This window comes from Ochotona princeps, chromosome 16, assembly GCF_030435755.1.
Source record: "Ochotona princeps isolate mOchPri1 chromosome 16, mOchPri1.hap1, whole genome shotgun sequence".
Classification (NCBI taxonomy): Eukaryota; Metazoa; Chordata; class Mammalia; order Lagomorpha; family Ochotonidae; genus Ochotona; species Ochotona princeps.
In genome coordinates, this window is record NC_080847.1 from 9,522,728 (window position 1) to 9,531,787 (window position 9,060).

The following is a 9,060-nucleotide window of genomic DNA, read 5'->3' on the forward strand; positions in this document are numbered from 1 at the left end:
GCGTGGACACTCCCCATAGCAGGTGGCCTTGCACAGCCTGGGTAGAGGCATGGATCTGCAGGGAGGCATCATGTGAAGTGTGGCTGAAGTCAGTGAGTGGGCAAAGAAGGTGCAGGGTCAGGGCTCGGTCCTGGGAGGCCGAGGCAGAGTCTCTTACCACGAAGCCTAAGAGGAAGCATCCAGAGGGAAGAGGGAGAGCCCGGGTCCCAGCAGTGTTCTCACCGTCCACCATCAAGAATTACAGAAGCACACAAATGTGGAATTGTGTCGCCATTTCAGTAGTTTCAAGATCACCCTGAAATCCAGCTTACTCACAAAGCTCAGATTAGGAGCCTGTATGAAGCAGGTGTTGGGTCTAGTGGTTAGGATCTGCCTTCCACATCAGTGTACCAGGTTCAGTCCCCACCTCCAGCTCCTGAGTCCAGCTCCCTGCTAACACACACGCTGGGAGGCAGCAGTGATGGCTCCAATAACTGGGTTCCCTCCACCTGTCAGGTTCCTGCCACCGACGGCCACTTGCATTACCAGCTCCCAACTGCTGCAGGCATTTGGGGAGTAAGACCAACAGTGGAAGCTCTGAGTGTGTCTCTCTCAAATGACCTCTTAATCAGAAGGAAAAGAATCTGTGCAAATTCAAGTAGAAGTGGTTGCTAACATCATATACCGCAGCCAGATGGGAGAAGGACAGAGAAAATCACTTGGATTTAGCAGAAATACATCATGACAGCCTTTGCAGATTGGGGACAAAAGACAACTTTCAGGGCCTTGGTGAGGCCGTGGGAAGCAGCGAAGTTGAGATGGGCATCCTGCCCACCTGCCTGTCTGTGGATGAAATGAAAGAGGGGCCAAGGAGCTCTTGGTGCAGAGGGCAATGTGCCCAGGGAGTGGGGCTGGGATGGGGCAGCTCCACCCTGCCTCGCGGGGTGAGCCCGTCTGTCCCTGCACACCTACGTCACAGAGGCAGGGTCAGCACTGTCCCGTAAAAGTGCAGCTAAGGGACACAAGCAGCAGCCAGGGAAGCACAGCATTGGGCCACCCATGTCTGTTGTGGCGCTGTTGCAAGGAGCCATGGCTTGCTCTGGGCTCCTCCTCCCTGGGGAGCAAGAAGGACGGAGAAGGTAGACAGAGGTGGAGGTGCCAGCTGACCCTGCCCCACCCCCCCAGGCCTGCCCCCACATACACACCCCTAACAACAGGTACTGGACAGAGGGCAGCCCCTCCCTCACCAAGCAGGGGTGATGAGCCAGGGACCTGCCACCTGCCGCCCCGGGCCTGACCCTGCCTGCCCTTCGGCACCCCTGCAGAGTACTCGGTGGCCGTGCCTGAGTCCGTGTTCCCCGGGCTCTTCATGCTGGGCGTGTTCCTGTGGAGCCTCATCGAGTACCTCATCCATCGCTTCCTGTTCCACATGAAGCCACCCAGCGACAGCTACTACCTCATCATGCTGCACTTCGTGATGCATGGCCAGCACCACAAGGTGAGCCCCACCAGGGGGTGGGAGCCACCGGGGAAGCCCCTGGGGGCATTCGAGGCTGCACGGGGAGAGTTAGGAGCTGGCTTGTCTGGGCATCCTCCTCTGAACAAGACAGGAGTGTGTGAGTGTGTATGTGTGTATACATATATCCACATGAGCCACCCTGCATCACCCTTTATTCATTCGCTCATGCCTGGTACCTCCTAGGTGCCAAGCATCAGTGACCAAAATGAACAAAACTCCTTGCCCTGTGCAGCTTCCTTCTGAAGTGGGCTCTGCAATTCTCCCCATTCCACAGAGCAGGAAGCTGAGGCCAGTGCCTAGGGTGGGGAATTTGAGGGGCACAATGAAGGCACTAAGGGACTCACTGTGGGAAAAGTGGAGCTAGAAGCCAGGTGGGCTAGCAAAGCGAGTGTCGCTGACCCTGCATGGTGCTGTCCTCAGCCCGTCCTAGGAGCCCCTCCCTGTGTCCAAGCTTTCCAGGGCAGACCTCCCCACCCACCTACCCCCATCCTCACCCCCACGCTCTCCTCCCTGCTGCAAAGACAGCAGACACAAGAGGCCAGAAAGCTTCCCAGTGAGCGCAGACACACCCAAGGTCTCTCCGGGACCCTCAGACTTCCCAGCTCGCTTGGGTGGGCTGCCCGCCTGCTCTTCCAGCCCACCAAGCCTCTGCCGCCCAGAGCCTACTGTGTCAGCTGCCCCATCCTTCATCCCCCTCACGTTCCTCCAACCCCTCCCCTATAAACCACCACAACAGCCATCTTTCCCAGCTTCAGGGGACTCAAGACCCTTCCTTCTGCCTTGCGTCCCCTGAGGAGGGGCTCAAGCAGGCTCATTCTCCCAAGACTTCCCTCTGGTCCAGCCAGCTCCATTCCAGCCCAGCAGGAGGAGCTGCTGCAGCTCCAGCTTTCCGGGGGAAGGTCTGGGACCTGGGGCCCAAGCCCTGTGAGCACACCCAAGGCTGTATTGGGAGCGTCTACACCACAGGACACAACAACTGCTGCCAAGCCAGGTTCCTCTGTCCTTCCTGCTGTTCATTCTTCCCCTCTCCTGCCCTGGCCCTGCTGCCCGGTTCTGATGGAGGGAGGCCCACAGCCGGCAGCACTGTCCCCACCCTCTCCTCCTGCACTACAGACTTGCTCTCTCCTCTCACAGAGCCTGCCACCAAGCTGTCTCTGAGCTCTCTAGGCCCCCGACTTCCAACACTCGGGGCCAAAGCCTCCACTGCCACAGGGTCTGGCCCACTGGGATGGCAGCCCCCAGCACTAAGAGGGCCTGGCATTGGGATACGAGACAGCACATCTGTGGACACTTCCAGGATCACCCTCAGAGGAAGGGGGCCTGAGCCACTGTTCTGCCCAGACTGTCCCACACCACATCTGGCCCTGTGTGCTTGGCTTTGCCTCATCCACACCAGCTTGGAAATGGGAAGCAGGATGATCTGTCTTGGCCTCCAGGGCCTAGGTGGTCAGCCCTTCCTAGAGCCACCAAATACAGGCCCACCAGTGATGGGGTCACCATCGCCCAACCCCACCCTTAGAGTGTATGGGCTGTTTTATGCCCATCTCCTTGGGGAGCGTCTCTCGTGTGGCACCCCGGAACCCTGAGCCAGAGCCGCCTCTGACACATGGGCCTCTTCATCTGCAGTCACCCTTCGATGGCTCCCGCCTGGTCTTCCCTCCTGTGCCGGCCTCCCTGGTGATTGCCTTCTTCTACGTGACCTTGCGACTCATCCTGCCTGAGGCGGTGGGGGGCACGTTGTTCGCCGGGGGCCTCCTGGGCTATGTCCTCTACGACATGACCCATTACTACCTACACTTCGGCTCACCCCACAAGGGCTCCTACCTGTACAACATGAAGGCCCACCACGTGAAGCATCACTTTGCACATCAGAAGTCAGGTGAGCCGGCCAGGGGCCTCCCAGCCTCCCCCACAGGCTCCTAGATTGGTTGGCTGCACAGCTGCCACTGAGCCCAGTTCTCACCATGAATGGCTGGGCATGGTCCTAAATGCTGGGGCATGCCCAGGGCTTCCTCCTTGCTGTTTGTTCACAGGTGCATGTGGCTGTGTGGGGACAAATGAGGAACAGTACGAAATGCCACTAAGGGGAAGTCAAACAAGGTGACATTTGAGTTACCTTGGGGGGGGAAGAAGACCTCGCACTGTCCATTGAAATTTGGTCACGCACCCCAAAACATGGTGCCGCACAGTGGCCCCCGCATGCAGCTGTAGTCACTCCAGATTTGGTCACTGTTACCAGCAAAGCTCGGTGGCTTCTTTCCTCAGCTTAGCATACAAACAAAAAGCCGGAAATGAGTTGCAGACAGAGAAGTTATATTTGTGAGGTGAATAAGTGAACATGGAAAGAAAGAGGGAAGGAGAAAGCACCTCCCAGGAGGGGTCTGGGAGATGGGCTCCCTCTTGAGAAAGGGAGAGACACCTAGATTTTCAGAAGGGTATTGGGTTTTGTTTTATTATTATAAATAATACATATTTATTAAAAATTCAAATACAGAAATAAAAGCACAATATCCCACCCAGTATACAGACAGCCACATAAATCCCCTTCCCTCTAATCCCATTCCCCAGAGGTTATCACTGTGAACAAGTTAAAGTATATCCTTTGAAACATTTTCCTTTGTATATACAAGTATATATAAACACACATAAATGCACTTTTGCCTTTTACAAAAATGAAATCATGTAAATGTACATATTAATCTTCAATTTCTATCTTCATTCATTCAATATACAGAAAATTCACAACAAATCTGATTATCAGTCCTCTTGGGCTCGTTTTCCATTATATAAAATTCATATTCAAGCATCAATTACAAAACTCTTGATAATATTCTTCCTGCCATCTTTGAGTCTCATCTCTAACCACTCCAGTATGAAAAGACTGGAACATAAATTACCTTAAATTCTTCCTGAAACAAAAGCAGTACAATCAAACAAACAAACAAACTAGGAACACACTCTGTCATTCCTAGATTTTGGCCTTTTCACTTTGTGTTACATTCTGCCTGGACTTTTCCATCTGGCAAGTCCCTAATTCTTCCAACAATCAGCTTAAAAATGATCTCTAGAAGACAAGACTTCCCAACTTTTTTCAAGACATAATCACTTCTCTATTTACCCCTATACTTTATAGCTAGCTTCTTAATTGTACTTATCTCACAGTACTGCAGTAATTCATTTACATGTTTTGAGTTACCTTTCCATCCAAAGGATCTGATGGAGTGTTTATCTTGGAGCAAGTACTCAGTTATTTAACTGTTGAGGAACCAGGTAGTGGGTTTTTAAGCATCCCTGACCCTCCCTTGTCTAGGCGGGAACCTGCGGGGAAGACATTCCCCATTGGTGGGTTCTCAAGCAATTAGGGAATGGCTGGGTAATTTCTGTGCCTCCTGTGGTTTCCTGGCCAAGATTTTAGTGGGCTTGGATGGTATCTGTCATTTAATGTCATTATACCTGCCTTGGTAGAAGACACCAATGTTTGCACAGAGATGGAATTTGTCCGAGAAAGCATTTCTCCAAACATACCCCTAGCAGGTGAAACGTGATGCCTGTATTATGCAGGCCACATAGACAGTCCTTAGTTTTCTAGTGGCCACATTAAAAAGTGAAAGTATTAACAGGCGTTTGTCCCTGGGGTTGGGACACCCACATTCCCACACCCAACTCCAGCCTCTGACTCCATCTCTGTGCTCATGCAGACCGCAGAGGCAGCAAGGTGGCTTGAGTACTTGGGTTCCGGCCATCCACATGGGTAGGCCCAGACTGAGTTCCCAGCCTCCGACTCTGGCCCTGACCCAGCCCCAGCTGCTGCAAGCATTTGAAAGAGTGAACCAGTCGATGGAAGATCTCTCTGTCTCCTACTCTCTTCCTGTCAAATAAATAAGCCAATCAATAAATGAGCCATTTTATAGTAAAAAAGAAAGAAATTTATTTTAAAAATCACTTTTTTTCATTTAGGAAGCAAAGAGTTCCCACCCACTTAATATGTTCCCCAAATGGCCACAATGGATGGAGCTAGGGTGGAACCAAGGTTAGAAGCCAGGTTTGCCATGTGGGAGCCAGGAATTCAATTCCAGCCCCTCCCCTGCCACTACTGTTGCCTCCCAGGGTCTGTGTTAGCAAGAAGCTGGATCTGGTGCCAGGCAGGAAACCCAGGCCCTCTGATGCAGCAAAGGAGTCTTAACTCCTGGGCTGGACATGTCCTGAAAAAACATTTTCATAAAATATCTATTTAGCTGAATAACAACCAAAAATACCATTTCAATCTGTAACTAACATAAAGCATTGTCAATGGGACCTCTCATGTCTTGGAAATTCAAGGTTGACTACACCGACAGCACACCTCAATCTTGGTGCTGTATTACCCCTGGAAACACTTGGTCTCCATCTTAGAATGTATAAACTTGACCATCAAAAGGTAGACTCATGGCTGTCAGCTGCTCCATGCTTTCTAGTAACCAAAGTTGTCAGTGTTTAAGGAACTGAAACCTAAAGTTGAGCTCCCCCAGGCACACGTCCAGGACACAGCGGCCACGTGGGGGCAGCAAAGTTCTAGAAAGATGGTCCAGACAGGGGGTTGCAACTGAGAGATGTCCGCAGAGCCAGAGGTGCAAAAAAAAAAAGTCAGTGTCCTGGTGCTTGGGGAAAGAGAGCGCCAGCCCTGAGGCAGGGGGCAAACTCAGCCCCGGGACAGCGGAAGAAACTGGAGCAGGCTGCCCCACGATCAGGGGCAGATAAGCCACCTGCGTTATGTCCCGCAACACCCTGGAGGAGGCCGACCCTGGGCTCCTGTGAGGATGCGTGTAGGAGGGCGCTGGGAAGGGCTGATCCCCTCCTGGATTTTCCCTCCGGTGCCTCACTTTCCTTCTCCTTTCTTTCCCTGTATAGGATTCGGCATCAGCACTAAATTATGGGATCATTTTTTCCACACCCTCATCCCAGAGGAACCCCACCCGAAGACCCAGTGACCGCCCTCACCTGTCCCCCCCACCCCAGCGCCTCCCTCCCGCCCCCAGCCCTGCCCGCGGAACGCCGCTCCTTTTACCCCCAGCCCACCCTGGGGCCTGGTGGAGACCCCGAGGCAGGACCGTCGTCCACCCCGGGGGGGAGCACGCTGGTCGTTGGTGGCCCGGAGGCCCCTCAGGGACTGGCTGTTTCCTGGGAACCTCTCCTAGGGCTCTCCACGGGCCGTGGGGAGGGGGGGGACAGCCCCCAGGGGAATGAAGGAAACTGACCCCCAAAGCCAGTGCCTCAGCACCTCCAGCAAGCTGGGAGCCCCCTCCACCTTGGCAGCAGGGCCTGTGTCACCCGGAGCCGCCCTCCCGCCTGCTTGAGGGCCGCTCGCTCTGCAGCCCTGAGGTGGATGAAGTAGTCTCCGGGCGAGAGACACGTGACGCCTCCTGCGCACCAGGACAGCCTCAGCTGCCGCTCAGGCAGTGCCCACACAGTGCCTTCCCGAGCTCAGGCTCCCTGGAGCCCTGGGGCCACCAGCCGCCGGCCCTCGCCTCCAGAGCCTCGGGGCTGCCCCGCGCCACGGCCACGGCCACGGCCGCCCCCTCGCTCCTGGAGCGGGCTGCAGCCTTCCCCGCCTTGGGGAGGGCCCTATTTATCCTCGGCCTTAATGCCACCGAGTTGGCACAACCATCCTTTTCTAACCCAGTGTGTTCTGCCTCTGTTAAAAAAAAAAAAATCGCCCCATTTCTGTTCCCTTCTTACCTACAAACCACTACTACTTGAAACTTTTCCGACACTCGATGAGCAGAAAGGCCAAGGAGAAGCAGTCTGGCCGATCCTGGTGATTTGTATACTGTTTACGGTGGAGCTATTTAAAGATTTTGGGATAAATATACAAAAGTACATTTGTGAAATAAAAGAAAATTGTAAATAAATTGTATATTTTGAAAAATAAAGCAATGAAAAGAGATTGACACCTTTGGACGTGGCTACTTGTTGGTGGTGATGGGGGAGGGGCCCTGTCACTGACCAGGCTGCACGTGTCACATGGTTGCCCATGATGATAAAAATCGGAGCAGCTCCTAATCTCTTACTAGATTTTATTGTTTCTCTCTCCCTCTCTCTTTCCTCCCCCCTCCCATTTTCAGCAGATGTTGTTTGTCCTGAAAAAGGGGGAATCATGTCCCCAAATCTCCTGAATGAGGGAATCCTTTCAAAATTCATAGTCAACCTTAGAGTCTCCATTCATCCAGATATTCGCTGTCATTGTTTGGCTAGGGTAGTTGTCCAATGTGCCCTGTCTTCCTTCCTCGGCTATGGTATCAGATGTCCTCTGCAGACCCCAATGGGCTGCCATATTTCCATGTGCATCTGGGCCAGCCGTCCACTACTTTGTCTTTTCCAGTGAAGAGGATCAGGTCTTGCAAGCAGGCCCAAAGGCCTAGGCCAGGCGACTTGGGCCCCACCAGACCCCCAACCCCCATGGGTACCAGTTTAAGTCCTGGCTATGCCATTTCCCATCTGACTTCCTACTGGTGCGGCTGGGAAATCAGTGGAAGATGGCCCAAACCCTTGGCTTCCTACAACCATGTGAGAGATCTGGATGGAGTTCTAGGTTCCTGCTTCAATCTGGTCCAGCCCTGGCTGTTGGGCATATTTGGGGAGCAGATCCTCAGATGCGCTCTCTCTCTCTGCTCTCTCTCTCTCTCTCTCAAATAAAATGAATCTTAAAAAAAAAAAGCAAAAAGATTGGATTCTAGCTAGCATGGGACATTATCAAAATGCCAACACACATAGAATGTGAGAAAGCCTGGCACTTACGACACATGAAGTAGGAAAAGACACGCTTATCAAGAAAGTACAATGTTTGCTCAGCGGAAAGACATTTAAATTCTGACTTGTCTAAGGGAAATGCAAAATGGACTGATTTTAAGGCACCCTGGCAATTGACCTCACCTGTCTTCCAACAAAGACAGCACCACCATGCCCAAAGACCCTAAGGTACAGCATGCATTTTTGGTACTGGGCTTGTAGCTCCAGACATGCTGTCTTTGGGTGTTTCCTGGCTGATCTTAATGCTTCCATTGTATTCTTCTATTGTATCTGGCCTCCAATCTCTGACTTTGAACTTTGTGCACTTCTAATTGTGCCCAGTATAATAACGGACCTGTAACAAGCCCAATAAATGCTAGTCCTGCTGCATCACATCGCTGAGCTTTGTCCCACCACTTGATCCCTGGCCTCCTCTGCCCTCTAGTGGCAGCATGCAGCACTGCCCCAAGGTGACAGCCCCAGGCAATTTGTTTAGGAAACAGGTATTTGCCATTTCATAATTCCTGCACTTTCCCATCTCACTCATTCTCTTCTCTTGTTGTTGTTGTTGGTGGTGGTGGTGGTGGTTGTGGTGGTGGTGGTGGGGTTGTGTGTATTGTGATCTACTTTAAAAATGATTACATTCAAAATGCAGGGTTACAGAGAGAGATGGAAAAACAGTTCTTCAATCTGTGGTTCACTCTCCAAACCGCCAAGGCTGCCGAGTCAAGCCAAAGCCAGGAGTCAGCTTCCCACATGAACACTGGTTCAAGTACCAGATACTCCAGTTCCTAGCC

General features: G+C 52.4%; 1 protein-coding gene across 1 annotated transcript in view; it reads left to right on the forward strand.

The window, feature by feature from the left end:
- Positions 1-6,540, forward strand: part of FA2H (fatty acid 2-hydroxylase) — a 46,581-nt gene extending 40,041 nt beyond the window's left edge. Inside the window, exons 5-7 of the mRNA XM_004584029.2 lie at positions 1,305-1,477; positions 3,125-3,377; positions 6,386-6,540. Coding sequence (XP_004584086.1) covers positions 1,305-1,477; positions 3,125-3,377; positions 6,386-6,465 — 506 coding nt within the window. The 3' untranslated portion in view covers positions 6,466-6,540. The remainder of the gene's footprint in view (positions 1-1,304; positions 1,478-3,124; positions 3,378-6,385) is intronic.
- Positions 6,541-9,060: the final 2,520 nt, after the last annotated feature.